Source organism: Primulina eburnea, chromosome 14, assembly GCF_022965805.1.
Source record: "Primulina eburnea isolate SZY01 chromosome 14, ASM2296580v1, whole genome shotgun sequence".
Classification (NCBI taxonomy): Eukaryota; Viridiplantae; Streptophyta; class Magnoliopsida; order Lamiales; family Gesneriaceae; genus Primulina; species Primulina eburnea.
In genome coordinates this window covers 2,469,833-2,492,136 of record NC_133114.1, presented here as the reverse complement: position 1 = coordinate 2,492,136, position 22,304 = coordinate 2,469,833, and the positions used below count along the sequence as shown (strand labels likewise).

The following is a 22,304-nucleotide window of genomic DNA, read 5'->3' as shown; positions in this document are numbered from 1 at the left end:
TATCAACACTAGAAATTTTTTTTTAGCATTTTCTTTCGTAACTCGGATATGTGACTCGGGGAAGAAAACTAAATATGAAAAAAAAAATGATTTCATTGGAATAAAAGGATCTAGCTATTACAAACAAAAATAAAAACAAAAGTACAATGACATGCAAAATTAAGACTCCTCCTCGGACACTTCCTCCTCAGAAAGCTCGCCTCTCTTGAACATATCCTCGAGTGCCTTCTCTAAGTTGAGGAAGGAAGCAGGGTGCTCGAATTCCGAGTAGCCGTTGGCCCGAAATTGAGCCAAGCAACCCTGGAAGCCAAGCTCGAAGTACTTCAACACCTTTTCTGAACAGAGAGCATCGAACTCCTGAGACTTAATAAAGTCTTCTTTCTTCTTTTCCCAAAGAGTCTCGGCATCCAGCCGTTGGCTTCGCAGTTGAGCCCCCAAACAAACAGCTTTCTCGGCCAGCCGGGCACTCTCCAGCTCCGCTAGGGCGGTTCGCTTCCGAGCTTCCTCCAGCTCGGCCATAATAGATGCCTTCTCCCCCATTGCCCGAGCCTCTGTGGCCCGGAGCTTCTCCATCAGCTCCGCGTGCCGTGCCCTCACATCATCTAGCTCTTTTTGTTGGTTGTGGGAGGCTGCTCGGACATGACTAGCACGGAGGGAGTGCTCCCCGGCAAATAATATACCCTGCAGAAGGGAAATAAAACAAGTGAAATTGTGCACGAAGATAATATAATTAAGAAAATGTGAAGTACACTTGCCTGGAGAAAGCCGAGGGACATCCGCTCTTCCACCTCCTCATCGGAGGCCCTCTTTACCAGCTGCAGGTCAGCATCAGAAATCAAATTCTGCAATAAACTCAATGCCACCGGACCCGAAGAGTCCCGGAAGAGAGAAACTTCTGGGCCATAAATGGGCCTCTCAACCCGAACTCGGCAACTCGGCGGAGAAGCCGAGTCTCGAACCTCTACCATAAGGCCCTTCCCACCAGCCCAGACGTCTTTCTTCGAGAGCCCCCCTGCTCCTTTTTGCCTTGCCATATGAGAGAGTCCCCGATCCCTGAGAAATATTCTGCACAGTCAACCGTAGGGTCGGAGCCCTTCTTCTTCTCGGCAGAATCTTCTCCTGTGGCTCGAGCGAGGGCAAGGTGAAGGCGGATGGAGCCTCTGATTTCTCAGCATCTTCCTCTTCATCGCCTTCAGCATTTCAGCCTTCATGCTTGCTTTATCTCACGGATTCATAGGCCCTCCTTCTTCATCGGCCTTCAGCTTCAGCATTTCAGCCTTCATGCTATGGCTTTTAATCTCAACGGCATTCATAAGGCCCTTCCCACCAGCCCAGACGTCTTTCTTCGAGGAGCCCCCCTGCTCTTTTTGCTTGCCAGAGGAGGAGTCCCCGATCCCTGAAGAAATATTCTGCACAGTAACAGTAGGGTCGGAGCCCTTCTTCTTCTTGGCAATCTTCTCCTGCGGCTCGGGAGAAAGGTGGGGAGGAGCCTCTGATTGCTCAGCCTTCTTCCTCTTCATCGCCTTCAGCATTTCAGCCTTCATGCTATGGCTTTTAATCTCAACGGCATTCATAAAATGTGGTTGTACGTCAACAATTGGAACTTTTGAAAGGTCTCGTAGTACTCCCTGCAACAGCAAAAGCTTCAATGTGAGTAATTTAGAGCACTAATAGCATCTATTCAACAATAAGAAACTTTTGAATGGACTAGAATTGGTATAATTGAATGTTATCCACATAGGATAATTTATTCTGACATCACGATAAGTGGTTTTATTGCTTTTTTGTATTCCAAGTGTTTTTCCATATGAAAAGGAAAATATGATTTTTATGTATAAATTGACTCGCATGTAGCAAAGAGCTGAATCTGGTTTTAAATGCACATGAGGGAGGGCAACTCTCTTCCACGGGTAATATTAAATACAGATAACCACATTGGGTTTCTCAAAAATTATAAAAACTGGAAATGATGAATTACAAGGAAATGTTGTTAAAAAAATAGAGAGACGACACTGCATCATTTCCAGGAAATTTTGTTAAAAACTATAGAGAGACGACACTTTCAAAGTTACAACAGAATTTAGAAACATCCTTTCAAAAGTCAAATTAGCAGTCAAGAATTTTACTAAAAGCGATCCTATAAAACTCTTATGTATGTATGAACTCATCAATCCCAGCAGAACCAAACAAAGAATTTACTGTATTATAAATAACTTGAAACAGGTAAAACAAAGACTTGAAAAGGAGAGTTTGCGTTGTAATATAACACATAAGATAGGTGTTATTACCGTGGCCAAGTGTTCTCAATAACGAACAAACATAAGCATTGAATTTAAATAGCGAGTTGAACGACTGAATTAAATATCAAGTTTTTGTCGTGAAGGTTGGTTTATTAAAACGAACAAGTACATATATATACATACTAATTTTTACTTGGATAAGGTGTCAACATATCCCTAAAAGTAGAATTCACAGTACGCAGATAAAGTGCCTATGACCACTTCAAGGAAACACAGTAAGTTCCACAAGGGAAAAAGCAAATTCATAGCAACCTGAACAACATTAAGTAAGATAAACTAAACCAGTGATATACAGCACCTTGTTGGCCCACTTCAGACCACATGCATTGCACAGTGTCCTTGGTCCATCTGGCCCACGTCTCATCATAGGAGTGGACTTCGAACTAATCCCACAATGCCTACATCTGCTATAGGCAAGGAGATCCAACGATACTTAAAAATCCAATAACAAATCAGAACAAAGATCAATGCGTCTCCACTGTGGCTCAATGCAAGCATTTATCTGCTATGTAAAATAACAAGAAAAACAGGAAGAGGACAACGGGGCTTAACAAATAACAAGTAACAAAACCACAGAATTGAGAAAATGACACTCACAAGGTCTCCTGTTCTTCTTGGCCACCATCGAAATCTGCAGTGAATGAACCCGGTTCCTCAGGAACTGACTTGGATGATGTAAACTGACCTTTATTGCGCTGCATCCTGGCAGAATTTAGAGCATATGTATGATACATAGATGCAGACTTAAAATCAGCATGGACAATGAGTTGGGCTAACCATTAATGTTTAAATATGATAACTAGCAACACTAAATCTCACGCCAAAGCCAGACATTATGATTCAAGATCTTAATTCTGAAACCATCATAAAGTTATGAAGTATGTCTTGATGTAGAATCTCTCTTGTTACATAAGAATATAAAAATAGCAAGCAGCTTAATCTCGTAGAACATAAGAATGCTCTGTAATACATATTGTGTCTTTTAGGAATAGTATGACATGTTTTTAACCCCATAGTGACAACCATACCAGTGTAAAAGAAAACAAAAACTTATGTTAAATGGAATACAAAGGTTACATTAACACATCCATTGAAATGATAAATGGAAGAAATGTACATTCTTCCCCCCTTTAAAAAATAGATTACTACCTAGTGTTGTTTCACACCTAATGCTTAAATGTTCACTGAATCAGGTGATTCACAAAGACTCATTTTATGCAAATTGCAAAAGCATTTTAACAGTCAGAATAAAAGTTTGACAACTGAAGCTAAACTACAATATGTGCTGTTATCAATGAAAATTTTACATAGCTGGCTTTTCAATAAGTGAAGAAGCAGAAATAAGAGCCTAAATATGAGAACAATTACAACACACCAATTGCTACTGAACGTTCTCTAATATTTTTATTACCTGAGAGCAACTTCCTTGCGCACATTATAACGAATCTTCTTACCAAAGCAGCGTTCTTTTCTCTTTTCTCGGAAACGGTTCAAAGAAGCAGCCCTTTGTGGTTGACTTGACCTTCTTAATTGGCCAGCCAAGCCCTATTAGGGCAAATGGAAAAGTCTTTACAGCCGTAAATTCATGCCGTGTCAAGATATTTCAGTAAATTAAAATCAAGTTAACATATCCACACCCGCTGGTTTGGAGGAGTCATCGCAGGTGTGGGAATACCAGTGGGTACTTCATAGCCGCCCAACAGTGACAGAACTGCCTGAACCTAAACATAAATTTGGGAGGGGCCGCTTAAAATGTCACATACGAGCTAAGAACAAAGCCAACTACTGATAAAATACCCAAAACCGCGGGTTCACATCACATTACAATATGAATGAACCATAATAACCTACGCTCACTTTAGATTCTCGAGTTCACCAACGGAAATCTGAGGCGATCATTCCCATTCAGTACAAGGAAAAATCTTAAAACGGAAAACAGAATGAGAGGCAAAATACCTTCTCCAGAGTAGCGGAGTCGAAGGCATAAACTTTCCCGTGAAACGACAGCGTAGGCTGGTCCGCACTAACATCCTCACCGGCAGACGCCACAACCGGGGTCAAACACGAATTACGCGCGTGAGGGCCAACCATCTCCACACCGTCCATGACCCCACCTCCACCGGAATCGTGGAGCGCGTGCGGTGAGTGGGTACATGGAACGGCGTCGTCTATCTCATACTTGCAGACGCGAGTTGTACCATGCTTCCGGAGGTGTTGTACGTTGGCTCCGTTCATGGAGGAATGTGGCTGTCCGTACATGGGATGTGGAGATTTAACGATATTGGTGTCCAACTCTATTTCGATTCTCTCGAAGGGGAAGGGAGGACTCGTTAGCAATTTTAGTACAAATCTACGGCCTTATTTTGCTAAATAAATACATATTAGCCCTCAACGTTTTAATGTATTACATTGGTACCCCAAAATTCTTTAAAAAGAAACATAAAACTAAAATAATAGGTCTCTTGTGAGACGGTTTCACAAATCTTTATATATAAGACAGGTCAACCATATCGACATTCACAATAAAAAATAATATTCTTAGCATAAAAAGTGATGACTCAAATAAGATATATGTTTCACTTCACAATACAACCCTTGAGATCGTCTCACACAAGTTTTTGCCTAAAAAAACCCACAACTATAAAATTTCATTTTTCAACTAATAATGTAAATACGAACATATATACGTAGTTTGCTGGCAGCGACGTCTTCTAGTTAAAGCATTTATAATTGAGGAAAAACTAACAGTTGTTTTTGTGATTTAGAATTATGTAGAAAACCCAAAATCTTCAACCTTAAGAAGGCTAAAGCTTTTGTTATGTATACAAGAATGTATGATAAAAACAAGTTTACGTGGGATCACAATTATTACATGCCTAATCTTTTAAAGATAATTTGTATTAAATTTTGTTATGTATACAATTACGGCGTCATGTCGAGAAAAAAAAATAAATTATAATAAAAAAAATAAAGATATGTAAATATAGTAATGTGTGGGTATTCATTTTTTAATAAACATGATTTTTGAGGTAGTAAAAGTATCTTTTAAAGTTAATTTGTATTAAATTTTGAAGGAAGATTAAATATTAATTAATAGATCAATATCAACATTGTGACTGAAGCTTTGTGGATATTTCAATATTCCAATAGAAACAATTATTTAGTTTAACGTGTCGTGTCCGAGTTATATCTTCAGGGCGTGTTTTCATCTCATTCCTGCCTCCAAGTTATATCTTCGGCCTAGTCCTCTCCGGCAAAAACTTGTGTGAGACGGTCTCACGGGTCATATTTTGTGAGACGGATCTTTATTTGGGTAATCTATGAAAAAGTATTGCTTTTAATGCTAAGAGTATTACTTTTTATGGTGAATATGGATAGGGTTGACCCGTCTCACAGATTGAGATCCGTGAGACGGTCTCACATGAGACCTATTCGTCCTCTCCCCCATCTTGATTCTCTTTCTAATCGATGAAATTTCATCCCATCCCCGACCCATCCCCGACCCCCCTCCCTGGTTCTCTCTAATAGGAGAATTTCTATCCTCGACCCAGTGAATGGACAAAAAATGTCTTAAATTTTACTTAAATAATATTGATATAAGAATCCAATACATATATAAATAGTGATATTACTTAAACAATACATATATAATTACATTAATAATCAATGGTTTAATAAACATAAAAAATCAAACCACGTCATTATCTTCAACATCATTAGATTACTTTTTCTCCATTATTATCATCCGAGTTGGATCCAAAATTATGTTAGTTTGTTCTTAATTAATTTTTTTAATCCATAATTGCAATTTATAAATAAAAAAATAGTACAATACAAATAAACACGACATACATATTTCTTATTATTAATATTATCATTTTTATCTTCATTATGACATTGCTACCTTATTTTTGGATTATAAATTTAACTTTTTATTATTCTTTATTATTATTAATAATAATATTAGTATTAATTTATTTCTTATATTTAAATATTATACATAAATACTTATTATAATTGTAAATCTATTTTTTTATCTTATCATAATATTATTATTTAATTAATTCACATTATTAATATTAAGGAGAGAAGTCATGCAAAATTACATAAGTTTATTTAAATAATTTTTTAAAAAATGAATCTTATTTACCCATGGATTGATATATTTAAAATTCATGAATTTCAAATTTATTTTTGTTGATTAGAGAAGTAAGACCATAAACTCCAATTGCATCTCTTATATATTTATATAGTATTTCATATTAATTAGGATGAATTTCAACTTTACCCAATAATATTGTCTTTTGAAATTCATTATATTTTGTGTTACTAATTTGTAAAAAGTAACATGCGGAAAATTATCATCCGTAGAATTCAATATATATTTTTATATAATCCCAATTCAAAGGAATTTTTTGTATATTTTTTAAAATTCATATGGTATTCAAAATTGACTTTTATAAAATGTACGAAAGTCTAGAGTATTCAAATTGTCAATAATTTTTAATGATTGCGTGAAATTTTATTGAGTACAAGAATTAAATCATATTATCCAACATTATTCAACCTAAAAAAATCGGATGGACGTTTAATTGAAAAATATTTCAAATTCACATACTCACTTTCATTTCTATTAAACATTTATATACAAATATTAGTTGATTCATTATTTTTTCATCAATATGTTTTTCCTATTCTTTGGATTTTTCAAAAACATATTTTTTTCTAATTTCTAATTTAATCATATTTTACAATAATTTAAAATATTAATTATTAACACCATTCATTTTACTTTCCGACTGCTGATCACTAAGCCGCACGATATGCATGTAAAATCATATTGTTAATTTTTTATATATAAATAGAAGTTATTCACGTTCAAATTCTAGTTTAAAAAATAGATAAAAAATCACAATCACAAATTACAAAATCCATAGAATAATAAAAAAAAAAATTACAAATGTCAATAAAAATCCTACAAAATAAATATATAACAGTCCGTGAAAATCTTTAGAACTCCATGAAATTCTAAAAAAGCAATAGAAACATATAATTCCACAAAATCTATCATTTAAAAAAATCAGCAACTCTCTTCAACGAATTAACTCCTAATTATATTCATTTCCTTCATGCAACACAATAGGCTCAAAGAGCAAACTTGATATACGTTTCTTGATCTGAAGGTTTTGATGGCCATGTCCATCTCCATGCTGGTACATATACATCGCCATTCTACCAAGATCAGCAGCACCTCTAATAAATTTATCCGAAAATACAGAATCTGTAGCTTGTAATTCTTCGTTCATCTTTTTCCAAGTCGTTCGTATCAAACCCCTCACATGTTCTTCTGCCACTTCTTTGGATTCACCAGTTTGATTCATGTAACATTGGACTGATTTTGGTACATCACCTCGTTCCATCTCATCCTAATTCGTTCACAAGTGCATGGTTACCAAATAAATAGCAAAACACTGAGGATTCGGAAAGCGAAAATCTGCAGTAGAGATGATCACTTGTTTTGCTAGGGAAGAATTCAATACCATTAAAGGACTAACATATATAATTTTTCTTTTTAGATATGACATTATATATGTAATCAATATCCATCGTCATGCTAGTAGTTTCAAAGTGTTACGCCAATAATATTCGACGTCATGTCAGCACTCACAGGGGCGGATTTAGTGTAGGGCGAACGGGGGCCACGGCCCCCCCAAAAAATTTAAAAAAAAATTTTAGTATATATTAATTTTTTTTAAACTAAATATATAAACAAATATATATATACATGGTCCTCCCAAAATGAATGATACGTCCATGTATCTCAGTGGCTAATGCCAATTATAACGTTTGCTCCACCCGATTTCGAAACCTGATCCCTCTTTCTTTTTTTTTTTTGGCTTAGCGACGGTTGTGACAAAAACCGTCGCAAAATCCGCGACGATTGTTGAGAAAACCGTCGTAAAATAAACTAAGCGGCCCTCAGTGTCGAAATCCTAGATCCGCTCCTGAGCACTCACATGTAAAATGACTAAAAGATTTTTTTTATTAGACCAGAACCATTAAACTTTGACTATTTATAAGATCAAAAACCAAAACAGACTAAGGTACATGAAGATTCATGCAATTTCGCAAAATAATTATTCACATATAAGACATACCTTGGATGTTCCTAAATCGTTAGCAAGTCTAACAAGTGTTCCCGACCATCTAATCACGTTATGATAGTTCAAAAAATTTGAAACAGCCTCCATGTGTGTTGTATTAGCCATTAGAATAAAGGCAAACCCGAGCATCAAAGGAGTCGATACCGAAATCCATGCACTATTCATGTATTCTTCCAATCTTGGTGTGTAGCCTTTGGAGTACCAATTCGCCTCTTGTATATATGTTTTGCTCAAATCTTTCCACTACAAGATCTCAAAACTTAATATCGTTAGCGTGCGCATGAAGCGCGCATCGAATGATATTTAAGTTTTGTTTGGATAGACAGATTTGAATTTATGGGTTTCAGGTACATGGATTTAAATTTCGTTTGCCTACCAATTTTCTTAAATAAGGGATGATTACAAGTCCTTGTTCTTTGAGAACATGATAGGCCGCTTCGTTGACTGAATTATTGAGTGCTAGATAGCACATCTGCATGTAGTTTGGGAGTTGATCCATTGCTTCAATATTCCATCTGAAATATGCAAATTGAAATAGAAAATTTTGGATCAATTTGCACATATAATGGTTAATTTGAGACTGAAAGTTAAGTGAAAAAAAAGGTATATACAAGTTTTAATAGTTTTCCCCAAAAATATAAATCATCCCTAGTAACTAAGTATTAAGAAATATTTTGTAAGAGAAAATTACTATTTTAGTCAATAAGTTGACATATTTTAGGTTTTAGTCATCTAACTTGTCACAGTTTGGTTTTGTATGGTAACATAGTTTTTTTTGTTTTGGTCATTTTTTGTCTGAAACCACTAAATCCATGAATATGATTTGTTTGATACAGCTTATTTTTTATGTGGCACATCTATCTAGCGAGAATAAAACTCATATTAGAATTCATATGATTAAAAAGAAAAGAGAAAATAGAGCAAAATGACCCTCAATATTTCAAAATGTAAGAAGAAAAATTCGTTTATTTTATTTTTGTTCATGTATATATTAATGTGTAATATTAGTTTGAGCATCACTGTCAAATAAGCAATATCCGATAAATTTAGTGGTTTTGGGCAAAAAAGAACCCAAAAAAAAGAAAAGAAAATCAAGTTATTATATAAACAACCAACTTTGACAATTTACATGTCTAAAACCCAAAATATGCATCTTACATTACTAAAATTGTAACTTTTTTTCTTATTTTAACTAAAGTGGTAGACTGGTAATGGATGGATGGATAGACATCAATCATTCCAAAAGAAAAATTATAAAATTGGTTTTATAAATTAGATTATTTTGAATGGTAACTGGTCAAATTTCAATGTTAATTCACACACTTTGTTTCTTTTGTAAGTTTTTTCCTGAAAAACTTACATAGACTAATATGATGCATGTTGTCACTTATGTGGCGTTGTGTATTGTCGATGTACGGGGTGTTATATTAGTGCTCCAGCGAAAAAATAATTAAAATTACAAAAAAAATCAAATTATCGAACAAAAACTGAAATTTTACCTGTTAAAAGTCTAAAATCACTCTTAGGCCAAATTATAGTTGACTGATTTTGCTATTTCCCAAGTTCCCATGCAACTACCCTTAACATAATATAAGATTTTAAACAAAGAATCGGAATGGATTTATTGTAAAATTCGGAAATTTTCATGTGACGCCCGAGACTGAAGATGGTGTGGAATGATCGTCGGTATCAAGAGGTTGCATGAACAATGTGTATCTCCTGACAGGCTTTAAGCGAAGAGAACATGAATAAACCGATCTCACATCGGAATGAGAGGGATTCCAGGACTACACAGATATGGGACTGTATAATTGAACATGACTTCAAATATTTGATTGATAATACTCATATCAACAAGGTGCATATTTTTATCGGGAGCTAGCTGATTATCACGTAAGAACTTCAATGTTAAGAGTGCTTGGACGACTCACTATGAAGTTTCCTAGGATGTGTGTGAGTGATGACATAAACACGATGAAAAAACCTGTGTTAGTGTAGTGAGGACAATCATCAAATCCGAGGCATTACATTTATATATTTTCGAAAGCTAGTTTTTATTCTCCTTTATTTCAATTTACCTTTGCCTACGAGGAAATTGATTTTTTTGGTTCATTAATTTTTTTATCTTTTAGTTTCAGATCATTAAACTTTCAAATTTTGGTTTTCGTACAATAAATTTTAATTTTCGGATGTTTTGGTCTAATTGTTGAAATGAAATCTAACAAATAAGCAATTTTCGGTACTACATCAGCAATATTTCCATTGTAACAGTCAATATTTCTATTGTAACGTCAATATTTTCCAGTATCACGTCAACAATTGGATCAAAATAACCGAAATTAAAAGTTAGTGTATGAAAGACAAACTTTGAAAATTTAGTTAACAAAATCCAAAATTGAACAAGTTAAATAGGAAAAAAAAACTATTTTTTCCTTGGCTGTGTGAATGTAATTTAAAGTTTCGAATCCTGACCTTTGAATGACATCATTTAAGAGCTGCAGTTCCTCCAAGGTACCATAGACGTCAAATATATCATCCAAAATTGTTATTAACGAATTAACCTTAGAAAGAGTGATTCTTGAATATCCATTTTGAGGGCCGGAGAGCCAACCGATGTTCCAAAAATAACACTCCACAAGTCTATCCCTTGCGAAAGGCAACTTTTCAACAAGCCCCGTTCTTTTCCACCATCTGCGAGAAAGGCCAAAAGCTCAATTTCCTATTAAATTTAAAATATATTTTTAACTGAAAAGACAGGTTTATATATATATATATATATATAATATTAAACTATTACTTGACACCATAGAGCAAATAATTGAGCCTTTTCGAGTTATGACACCCGTCCTTTTTCTTGGTAAACCACGTCTTTTTTTAAAAAAATAAAAAATTGTATCGTATATGTCGACGAGAAAATGATCATGAGGTCCGGGATAGAATTGGAAGAGGTGATCGTCGGTGTCATGAGGTTGCACGGATAATGAGCGGCTCTTGGTAACTTTTTAGGCAGAGGGAACGTGAATGAACCGATCTTACACCGGAAGGAGAGGGATTCCGAAACTGTTTAGGTATGAGACTGTGCAGTTGAGGAGGCTTAAAAGATTTGATCGGTACTACTCATATAAAAAAAGTATATATTCTTTTCGGTAGCTCATCACATAATAACTCTAAAGTTAAGCGTGCTTGACTTGATATAATTTTGAGATGGGTGACCCTCTAAGAAGTTTTCAGGGTGCGTGAACAAGGACAGTCGTCAAATTTGGGGCGCTACAATGTCAGCCAATTAATTATATTGGAGCCAAGTGAAACTAACTGTGTATGATCGTGTACCTTGAGACATGCTTGAGTTCTTTTTGGTGTGCTGCTTGAACAATATTGAAATCCAATTTTGCAAACTCAAGCAAAATAGGGTTCATATCTTGTCTCTTCCCATATTCTTCTATGAACCATCTTGCATTTGGCCTTGGGACCCTCCAATGAAGTGGCATTTCCAAAGAATGGCAAACCAACAAAGATAGATTTTGATCAGCAATTCCATTACCCCTGATCTTCAAGATTCTTGTTCAGAAAAAAGGTGGCAAATTCTCTTGCTGCCTCCAAGGTTTCTTCACCTTCTGTCAACAAGTGAGAAGCTTCATACAATTGGAGTAATCCCATAGTATCTTCGCCATGACAAGACTCGAATTCGCCCTTCTCATTCTTGAAACGATTGAATATCTCTGCAATTCATCGACAAGCTAGCATTGTTTGTATTCATTTAGGGTGTTCCGATCCATGGCAATTGCTTTGAGAAATGTTGTTGAAATTAATATTATATACATTTTTTGTATTAGCTCATATATATATATATATATATATATATATATATATATATATAAACTAATATTTGGAGTCTTGATTCAGATTTAGTTGTAAATTGAAAAAAAAAAATACCCTGAGAGACAAGGAAACCATGTTGCCTTAGGAGTCTGAACTGAAGAGCCGTGGAGTACAAATCCCCAGTTTCCTTGGCAAACCTTCTTTCATAAATGGACGTCAAAATTTTCTCGATTTCCTCCTCAAAATGGTAACATATTCCCATTTTTTGTAAATCATCGATCACTTCCAACTGATCAACGGCCAACAAATCTCGACCCTCGAGCATTATTTTCACTTGCTCCTTCAGTTCACAGGCCCTCGTCGCGTACCTCTCGTCCTACAGAAAATACACGAGAATGCAGTAAGTGAAATCTTCAAGTAAGACATGCAGCTAGCCTGCAGCACCAATATAAACTATATATATTACAGCGTATTCACTGCTCAACGACTGTATAAAATCGAAATCCCAAATGGGAGGCTTGTAATTTGCGGAGCGCCGGTTCGATAATGCTTCATCGCAAGACGGCGCAGTACTCGCAGAGCAAGAAATAAGGGTTTTTGAAGATGAAGGGGAAATTTTTGAAGCCAGTTTCCTTTCAAAAGTCCCAAGATTTTTGGGTTGCTCGATCAGAAAATTTAGTGTACGCATTAACATTTTAGCCATTTATGAGAACTTTGTTATCTTTTTCCTCGTTTTGGGTGTTGAATGGATAGGGCTACTGCTACACTACTTTCTACTATTAGAAATAAGCTGTACTTTCACTGTGTGACAAGTGCACAACTTAGCGGTGAAATGATGATATATATACGTATATATATACTCACATTCCAATTTTAATATATCATATAATGTTACAGTTAATCGATCGGTTTCACTAAATTTTATAGTATATATATTATTGAACAATCGAGTTGGTCTATCTTAAAAAAATATAATCATATTATGTTACATATATTATAAAATATTTTTATCTGATTAACGTGGTTTATAAATTATTTGTCTTAGTTCAAGATTTATCTCGCGCGTGATGAAATGTAACGGTTGCAAGTTCTGACTATATAAATAAATATATAAATCTTGGACGATATGACAAGATCTACTAGTGTACATACTCTTAGACTAAGCTTGGATTTTACTTATCGGACAAGTTTATGCCGCTAATTATATTATTATACAAACACAAAAAATCTTATGCATCATTCTTTATAAACAAAAACTATTGTGAGATGGTCTCACGAGTTAATTTTGTGATACAGATATTCTATTTTGATCATTCATTAAAAAATATTATTTTTTTAGGCAAAATGTAATGCCCCAGATTCTACACACTGTACCAAGACAATCTTTCTAACGTACTTATGCCTTCACTCACACGTATCCTAAGAAACTTCTCAATGGGTCACTGATCCCAGAATGGCTTCAAATCAAACACTATTAACTTTAGAGCTCTTATGTGATGAGCTCCTGTCGAATCCGGGGCGTTACACTAAAAATATTACTTTTTATTGGAAATGTGAGAAAGGTTGACTCGTTTCATGAATAAATATCGTGTGACCGTCTCACAATAGATTTACTTTTTTTTTTAATAAGATTCTCTTTTAACATTTCTAATCAATGAATTATAACTTTCTTTAATTTTTCATAATCAATATATGTGATCGGATTTTATTGATGGTACACATATTGTTACTAAAAAATGTTACATAATATTTCTTCCTATTTGGTACTGATTAGACTTGTTTAATTTCTAATAACATATCTTGAATTTTATCATAGTCGGTATTTATTTTTGAATAAAATAAAATAAAGATCATATAATATCTGTGGAGTGAAGCTTTCTGGATCTCTCGATCTTCAATAAATGAACACGATTATTTAATTGCATGTGTTGGCAAGAAACACCCATATCCGTCGAAGGGGACATGGGGATTTCGTACGCGTATTTTTTTTGACTAATTTATAAGAAGATTCTAAATTTCATGGTTTTATAAGAGCAACCACAATGGGTGTAAAATAGGTGTTCCCTTTCTCCATTGTGAGAAGGCGTTATAAAGGGGGCGTTCATGTCCGCTTATTTTTTAAAAAAAATTGGACACGACGGTTTTTGAAAAACCATCGTTATTTACGACTGATTTTTACAAACCGTCGCTGAACACGGGCCCACACACGTGATGATTTTTCCTTATTTAATGTTAATTAATGTATTGTTTTAAATTTCAAATTTTCATTTTTTAAAAAGAAATTCAGATATTAAAATAAATTAAAAATAATGTTCAATTAAAAACAAACGGTTGTTTTTATTTATAAAAGTTAAAAATTGTTTTAACAGCTAATTAACGGCTAGTGTAATAAAAAAATAATATATTCATCTATAAATATTCACACACTATACAAATTATTTCAAACATCAAAACATATTATTCTTCACTCCAAAAATCTTTTCTCTTCTATTTTCATCATCTCAAATTCTTTTTTTAAAAAAATTCTTAAATCCTAATTTGTTCCGAAATGGATGAAAATTACCGAGAGTTTTTTAGAAATTTCGTGAATTTTCAAAAAAAGCCGGAAGAAAATACTTCTTCCCAAAATTCGCAAATTCCACCAAATTATCCATATTTTCCATACCCACCAAATTATCCACAAAATCCATATCCACCAAATTATCCTTATAATTCATATCCACCAAATTATCCATATAATTCATATCCACCAAACTATCCATCTAATCTACATGCAACCAGTATGCCATTTATTTCTCAGACGGAAAATGAACCGGCCACTCTGACTTTCATCCCAGAGACTCAATTGTCCGACCGTGAATCCCCAATTGAAGTCGTAAATTTGGAGAATGTGGATTCTGGAGCTGAGGGTAGAAAAATATGGTCAACCTGGAGAAATGTTGAAGACGAGGTCTTAGCGAGATCGTTTCTCACTATCAGCGATGACCCAATCATCGGCAATGATCAAAAGGCGGAAGCTTTCTGGGGACGTGTTGCAAGCTACTACAATGACAATCGTCCCGCAGGTGTCACATCCCGAAACTCGAGATTTGACACCGGCGTTGTTTAACAATCATCCAATCGAAACAACAAGCCTTTCGTAGCACAGTGTAAACCGAACCATTTTATATATCATAATTTCAATGAAATAAACATTGTCTTTACAAAACCGAAATCTCAAAAAGACGACAGAGTTAATGCGGAAACGTAAACTGCATAACAATGATAAACTTAAACTTAATCTAATTTCTTGAGTATTCATCATCCCCAGAACTGCTCAGATTCTTCCTCCTCAATTTCTTCTTCAAGCTTATCTGGGAAGGGTTGTAAGGGGGGTGAGTATTTGGAAATACTCAGCAACTGGGGGAAAATCGAGCACAATAAAACAATATGCATAAATTTCGAAACACGTGACTTGCGTACATACCTCATAAACATGCATAACATTTACCAGCCACTGTGATTTATCTAACTTTCTATGGTTTACTGAAGTCAGTCCCTAATTTTTACTCCTCTAAAGGGCGGGGCCGTATAGCGGTTATATCCCCCACCGCATAAGGGTATGTCATGGTTGGGATTCCCACCCATATACAGTCGACTCCTCACAGTGCTTAAAACAATATGGCAATTCGACACAAGAAAAGGAGTAGAAAAGAACATGTACTCGACTGTATTTTAAAAAACCGAAAAATCACATATGCATCAACCGAAATTTTAAGATTTAAAAATAGCCCACTTACAGTATGTATTTATGCTAGAAACGTAGGTGTTTGGCTTCGAGAATTGGATCGCTTCTTACTCTTGCTCGGACAGCGCCTCATATTCGACTCTTGGTCTAACTTCGGGACGATTTTTGGGCAATATTTTGGCTAAGGGGAGGCTGCTGTAATTCGAGATTATTCAGAAAAGGATTTCGAAAATTTGGGGTGGAGAATGAGTAGAGATGGTGTGGTATTTATAGGTGAGGGAGATTGATCTAATTTTGGCACAAAAATCCTACCAAACTCTGCTTCAAATCTCTCAAAATTTGGCTTCAATCCCCTTGCTTAATTTTGAAAATATGTTTCCCTAAGTTGTGAGATTCCTTGATCTCATGGCCCTTGATTTAGCTTGAAAATATGGTGGCTAGATCCAACGATTTTGGTGCAAAATTTTGATGATTTCCTTCCAAATAACCAAGCATCTAATCTTCACAAAAATCTTGGCATTCAATCTAAGGGAATTTCGAAATTATCTAGCATTATTCATGCCTTAATTCTTCTAATTGGTATGATATCCCAAATCTTGTAGATCCCTTACTCCAATTTTCGAAAATACTCGTGCATTAGAGTAAATATTATTAACTTGATACCAAGGATTTTCAACAATATTCTCCATAAGCATAACCTTATTCAAAATACTAAAAATCCTATGCTAAAAATTCCTTACACTTATTAATCATATGGTATGAAAAATCGGATCTTTACAGCAGGTACACTCAATAGAAGTGCAAGTGTCATACGATCGCACTGGCACAATACCATCTATAAAAAGTATATCGCTTCAATGAAAATTACAATAGTATTTATAGTGCATATTGTAGCGGCCATAGTGATGAGGATATACTACGGTTTGCGTATGAAAAATATCGTGAGGAAAATAACGGCATCGCATTTAATCTTGAGCATGTGTGGAGGATCGTAAAAGACCGTCCAATGTTTACTCCACAGTCCGTTGATCACCTTGTTAGCACGAAGAAGGCAAGGACCTCGGAGTCGGGAGCAAGCAACACCTCATCCAACCAAGATGCGAGTCTACATGTAGACCTAAACGAAGAGGAAAATCGTCCAATGGGTCAGAAGGCAGCAAAAAGAAAGGGATAAGGTAAAACGAGATCGGACATAGAGTGTATGACAACAAACTTGGACAATATGTTTGCAAAGTTTACTAAATATACAAGCATGAAAAAATTTAAAGTTGAAATAAAACAAAAACAACTCGAAGTAGAGGAGATGAAAGCAAAAGCTGCTATGGCCAAAGTTCAACTAAAGGAATATACAATCCTTTCGAAGGATAATTCGCAAATGACATATGAGCAACTTATCATCTACGAACATCTATGTCAAGAGATTAGGGGGAGATGAAATATTTAATTTCTAGTTATTGTAATTTTCGATTATTGTAATTTTCATTTGTTATAGTTTTCATTCATTGTAATTTTCATTTATTATATGTTGTACCGTTTTATTTTAGGTTTATAATAAATGTTTAATTTTAAATAAATGACACTCATAAAATTAAATTATTTTACGTACTAAATATATAAAAACATATTATTATTAATATAAAATAATAATAATTTTAATTTATTAAAAAAATTGAAATTGAATTTATTTAATTTAAAATAATAATAAGATGAATGAGTGGACAGCGGGACCTACAAATAATGAATGTGAATGTTAAAATGAATGTGGGAGAATAGATGTGTTAATGTAATTTGTATGTGGCATGTGTGGTGTTATAACAATAACGAATGCGGGTGTCCTGAAAACATATTATTAGTTTTGAAAAAATAATAATAAAGAAGATATTATTATTTGAAATTGAGGAAATTAAAAAACAATATTGTTCTTAAGCTAAAAAAATTTCTCTAATTTATATATTAATATCGGATGGATTTTGGCCTCTCTTAAACTCCCAAATTTAAAATGTTGACATGTTTTGGCTTTAAATTACCATATTCAAGATTTTTTTAAAATACTTTAATTTATTCAAATTTTGAACGAAGTAAACAATGCAAAATGCCAATAACTTGGAATTGGATTTTTTGCGAGTCTGAACACAAAAAAATCTCATGAGACAATCTTACGTGCATAAATAATAGTCTAAAAATATATAATTATGAAAGAAAAAAAAAATATGTGGCTTCTACAATGGGTAAGAATTTTTAATTCTTGAAAAAAATATATGTGGCTTCTACGATGGATAAGATTTTTTCCTTTTTTTAATATTGGATAAGACTGGATCTCCTCATTTTCGAGCTATTTATGATTTCAAATTTGGTCAATTTTTCCAAATGTGAAATGAACCTTCAATATATTTTTTTGGTTTCTCAAATGATTGTCTTTAAACCATTATTACTTGTATTTTTTAGTAGATTTCTTATGAGACGATCTCACAATTTTTTATCTATGAGACGAGTCAATCATACTGATATTCACAATAAAAAGTAAAACTATTAACATAAAAAGTAATATTTATGGATGACCCAAATAAGATATATGTCTCACAAAATACGATCCGTGACCGTCTCACACAAATTTTGTCTTTATTCTTTTATCTCTCAATCGGCTCAAATTAATATATCGTTTTTACCATATTTAAAGTTTAAAAGTAGAATTTTCTGTATATATCATATATTATATATATTATAAATCGTAAACATATAATAATAATTAATAATATTAATAATTTGTTTCCTACATAATATTATGAAACATATAGCAAGTTTAATGTTTAATGAGGCTTGCACGCTTCTAGTATAAAACGCGCGATTGATCGACCCCTGCAAGTATAGATCTAGTTTTATTTATTTTATAATAGACCTATCTTTTTTTCCCTCTATTTTTTGTATATAAAATTTAGTCTAATTTTTCGATAGTCCGGAGATTCCATTTACCAATACTAACTCAACCTTATCTTACAAAATTCTAGCCCAGATAGAAATAATAATTTGGCTCCGCCACTCCTCTTAACCCAGACGAAAAAGTAAATTGAAGGATGTTCACGAGTAAGCAGAGATTCGAAGGAGATGACAAAAAACACTGATCTCGAGAACATACTCCACATTATTTTAGTGTGGAATATGCTCCATACGATAATCGAACGAAGAAGTAGGGAGAATCAACCAACGTCACTTCAAGTCTGATCAACTCGCTTATGCCCCAAGGATTACATCAGCCTATCTTTTATATATATATTTTATATATATATATATATATATATATATATATATATATATATATATATATGTATATTTGAGGTGGATTTAAATATACATATATATATATATATATATATATATATATATATATATATATGTATATTTGAGGTGGATTTAGGCACAATTTCTGGTCGAAAAATAAAAAATAACATTATTTAAATCGAGAAATAAAATAAATCCACCACACAATTCTTACCTGAACACGACAATAGACGTGATTAACGTGGGCTGGAACTTATGATCATAATTCACTAGTCCGGCCCCATCATGTTTGCCCCATAATTTACATTCTTGTTGTGAAATATTATATACGTGGATGCCATACATTTTGTACAATTGTACCACAACCCCACCAAGTATAGATCATTGATTGCACATTGTTAAAATTCAGTCTTAATCCGTTATTTTTGTAATATAGTATTTTTCTCGAAAAAATGACGATGACTCGTACAGTGTATTATCAACAATCTCGGGTAAAAAGACCAGAGTTATAGGGAAATTGAAAAATACATTACTAATATTGGAATTTTATAATATAGATGATCAAAACCACAACAAGATAAATACATAGAATAGAAAACGCAATTTAACAATATATTTAAGTTTTGTATGTTGTCCAAAACTCTACCTTTCAATCGTTTTTCAAGAGAGACGTAGAGTCATTGCCTTCCAATATATTATCAATTAATGCCTACCAATTGAAGAAGAAAAATGTGTGGAACAGAAACAAACAGATTTTGACTTCAACTCCCCAATGCTTTTATGAAATTAAACTAAGGCGAGATTCAGCAAAAACTCATACAAAAGAAAGTTGGCTTGACAGTCGAAGATCGATGTTCGAACATGCATTCCGACGGGAAGGAAAAACTACTCAAGAAACAAAGAGTAGAACAATGAAGCTGCTACGGGGACCTAACACACTTGTCCTGATCTATTTCAAGGAAATGAATATTCTTAACAAAATCACGTACTCAAGTTGTCCATATATTAGAAATAAAAGTTGGTAATCCATGAAATTTAGAGGACGTTAAAAGATGCTTATTCTTCAGCACCAGCACTGGCCGAACTCAGGTCCACCGACAAATCGAGGGCCTAAAAATCATAGTGAGTTGCATAAAATCAAGAAGTTTCTCTGTAATCTTGACAGATCAAATTCACTAGTTCGTGAAATACCTTTCCAGTTATCTTCGTGTACATGGCCAACACATCAGTAACCGTGGATTCAAAGTGTGTCGTCGCATCATAACTCTGAAACACACGATAAAGAGAATGAGTTTTTTTATAAGAAATTGTTAAATGAGGTCACATGCACGCATGTATGTATGTGATGTCAGTTTTGACACAAAAATATATAGGAAAACAGACAGAAGCATAACACCTTAGATATGTAACAATTGTCAGCATCGTTGTCGTTGGTGGGTACAAATGTGTCGTAGGTCTCATAAAAGATTTCGTCAATTGGTCCGAGAAGGTCCACACCAGGCTTTAGTTCGACCTCTGGGTTGTCAGTTTCTGCTTCTGCAGAAACAAATGCTATATATTTTCCTTTAGGAGCCACGTTGTGAGCATATGAGCAGCAGAACAGATACCTTCAGCATAAGAGACATGACCAACTTGAGACAAACATGATTAAGATAAACAAGAGTTTTTCATATAATGAAAATACGACATCAGGAAGTTCACGGACACACATATCTGATTTACGACCAAGTTGCTTCTGTGGTAGAATGACTTGGGCTGAGTGAGACTCATTGGTGTCTGGGATTGGGTGACTCATGATACAAATAGCACGAGCAACCTTTCCAACCTTATGAACCTGTGGATACAGGCATTCATATTTACACTAGTTTCGTGGAGATCAAGAACGTCCAACACATGAACTTGCCTTTTTTTTTGTTATGCGTCATTCTAATTAGTAGTTGGCTGGAACTTAAAGTTACCTTATCAGGTAAATATGTAGGATCGCAGACGACCTTCTTGCATTTAGCAGTTTCTCCTTCAGAGGTTACTCCAATTACCTTTCCATCTGCACCAAACTCCACCTGTAAAATCGAAAAATCTAAAACAATTAGATGGATTGAAACGCAAGGAACACCTCTCATGTTTGCATTGGAATCAGGGTACAATAAACATGAAAGCTGAAGCCTCTACTGAAAACAGATTCTATAAACAAAAGTAATCTTGCAACTGTTTAATTTCTTCATCAAAGAAGATTTGAAGATTGAGAATAATACCAAGGGAAGACATGTTCTGGTAACCATTACCTTACATTGTGGCTTGTTCAGCATGTATGTTCCACCATAAACAGCACTTAACCGTGCAAATGCCTGTGAATTGTGATACATGCGTGCTCAATCATGCACCAACTAAAGTAGAATGGCTTTAAACATGAAAATGATATAAAGAAGCACACAAACCTGAGGCAATTCTCCCAGTCCATACAATGGATAGATGTATGGGGATCCCGCTTGGAAACGTGCCAAAGATTCGGCATACAGCTTTTCGAGATTAAAATAATAGTTATTAAACACTACCTCTTCAGTAAGAAAAACTTTGCAAAAGGAAATATTAAATTTTTTTATAAAAAAATAATGTCTATGAGAGATATCAAATTCGAACCACATACAGCTAGTCCATCAGAAAGTGTACTCAAAATTTTTAATTCCCCAAATCTATTGTCCAAATACAAAAACAGACTCAAATATCTTCTTCTTAACTGTAATCATTTCCACGAAAATACATTTCCATCATTATCTACACCTTCCAACATAATCATCACATTTATATCATTTTTTCACCCCCGTAAATTACTATATTATTATAGAATCTTTTCATCGAATATATTATATTCTATAATTTTTAAAAAATACTCCAATCTAATTATCATCCACAAAAATATCATTTTACACGTAATTAAATAAAATAGTTTTACTAAGAAAATAATATCAATCATACATTTTTTATCTGTCTGACCTTTTCTCAAAATATTTCAGCAAAATA

The 22,304-nt window shown here is 34.0% G+C and overlaps 4 protein-coding genes across 7 annotated transcripts in view; all 4 read right to left on the bottom strand.

Annotated features, from left to right (window-relative positions):
* Nucleotides 1-75: 75 nt before the first annotated feature.
* Nucleotides 76-1,063, bottom strand: LOC140812127 (uncharacterized). The gene is made up of 2 exons (XM_073170334.1): nt 756-1,063; nt 76-681 (listed from the first exon to the last, which is right to left on the bottom strand). The coding sequence occupies exons 1-2, from the start codon at nt 1,032-1,034 to the stop codon at nt 160-162; spliced, it is 801 nt and encodes a 266-aa protein (XP_073026435.1). The 5' UTR covers nt 1,035-1,063; the 3' UTR covers nt 76-159.
* LOC140812126 (GATA transcription factor 24-like) lies at nt 1,064-4,631 on the bottom strand. Of its 3 annotated transcripts, none has more exons than XM_073170330.1 (7): nt 4,257-4,630; nt 3,938-4,021; nt 3,712-3,845; nt 2,898-3,002; nt 2,599-2,707; nt 1,278-1,628; nt 1,064-1,205 (listed from the first exon to the last, which is right to left on the bottom strand). In XM_073170330.1, the coding sequence occupies exons 1-7, from the start codon at nt 4,557-4,559 to the stop codon at nt 1,074-1,076; spliced, it is 1,218 nt and encodes a 405-aa protein (XP_073026431.1). In that variant the 5' UTR covers nt 4,560-4,630; the 3' UTR covers nt 1,064-1,073. The 3 variants fall into 3 exon arrangements, with proteins under 3 accessions (XP_073026431.1, XP_073026432.1, XP_073026433.1); XM_073170331.1 differs by having other exon boundaries at nt 2,599-2,704; nt 4,257-4,629; XM_073170332.1 differs by lacking the exon at nt 3,938-4,021 and having other exon boundaries at nt 4,257-4,631.
* A 2,605-nt stretch (nt 4,632-7,236) lies between these two features.
* On the bottom strand, nt 7,237-13,106 carry LOC140813050 (terpene synthase 10-like). Its single transcript, XM_073171462.1, is given in 8 exon segments — nt 7,237-7,726; nt 8,459-8,707; nt 8,841-8,979; nt 10,937-11,155; nt 11,795-12,010; nt 12,012-12,183; nt 12,398-12,659; nt 12,750-13,106. Coding segments are annotated over 8 exon segments (1,812 nt in total). The 5' UTR covers nt 12,987-13,106; the 3' UTR covers nt 7,237-7,408.
* Nucleotides 13,107-20,107: 7,001 nt separating this feature from the next.
* Nucleotides 20,108-22,304, bottom strand: part of LOC140811770 (guanosine nucleotide diphosphate dissociation inhibitor At5g09550) — an 89,049-nt gene continuing 86,852 nt past the window's right edge. For both annotated transcript variants that reach the window (XM_073169840.1, XM_073169839.1), the window contains 7 exons: nt 21,722-21,802; nt 21,569-21,631; nt 21,245-21,346; nt 20,996-21,120; nt 20,683-20,893; nt 20,478-20,552; nt 20,108-20,396 (listed from right to left, as the gene is read on the bottom strand). In XM_073169840.1, the coding sequence (XP_073025941.1) occupies nt 20,343-20,396; nt 20,478-20,552; nt 20,683-20,893; nt 20,996-21,120; nt 21,245-21,346; nt 21,569-21,631; nt 21,722-21,802 (711 nt within the window). In that variant the 3' untranslated portion in view covers nt 20,108-20,342. The remainder of the gene's footprint in view (nt 20,397-20,477; nt 20,553-20,682; nt 20,894-20,995; nt 21,121-21,244; nt 21,347-21,568; nt 21,632-21,721; nt 21,803-22,304) is intronic.

What these genes read in the sequence shown, in the direction of transcription:
- LOC140812126 (XM_073170330.1), bottom strand. Translation starts at nt 4,559, where the DNA reads ATGTACGGACAGCCACATTCCTCCATGAACGGAGCCAACGTACAACAC. An exon ending in GTCTGAAGTGGGCCAACAAG is followed by an intron (nt 1,629 to 2,598) that starts GTGCTGTATATC and finishes TTGCTGTTGCAG; the next exon opens with GGAGTACTACGAGACCTTTC. An exon ending in TTAAAAGCCATAGCATGAAG is followed by an intron (nt 1,206 to 1,277) that starts GCTGAAATGCTG and finishes GCAAGCATGAAG; the next exon opens with GCTGAAATGCTGAAGGCGAT.
- LOC140812127 (XM_073170334.1), bottom strand. Translation starts at nt 1,034, where the DNA reads ATGGCAAGGCAAAAAGGAGCAGGGGGGCTCTCGAAGAAAGACGTCTGG. An exon ending in TGTCCCTCGGCTTTCTCCAG is followed by an intron (nt 682 to 755) that starts GCAAGTGTACTT and finishes TCCCTTCTGCAG; the next exon opens with GGTATATTATTTGCCGGGGA.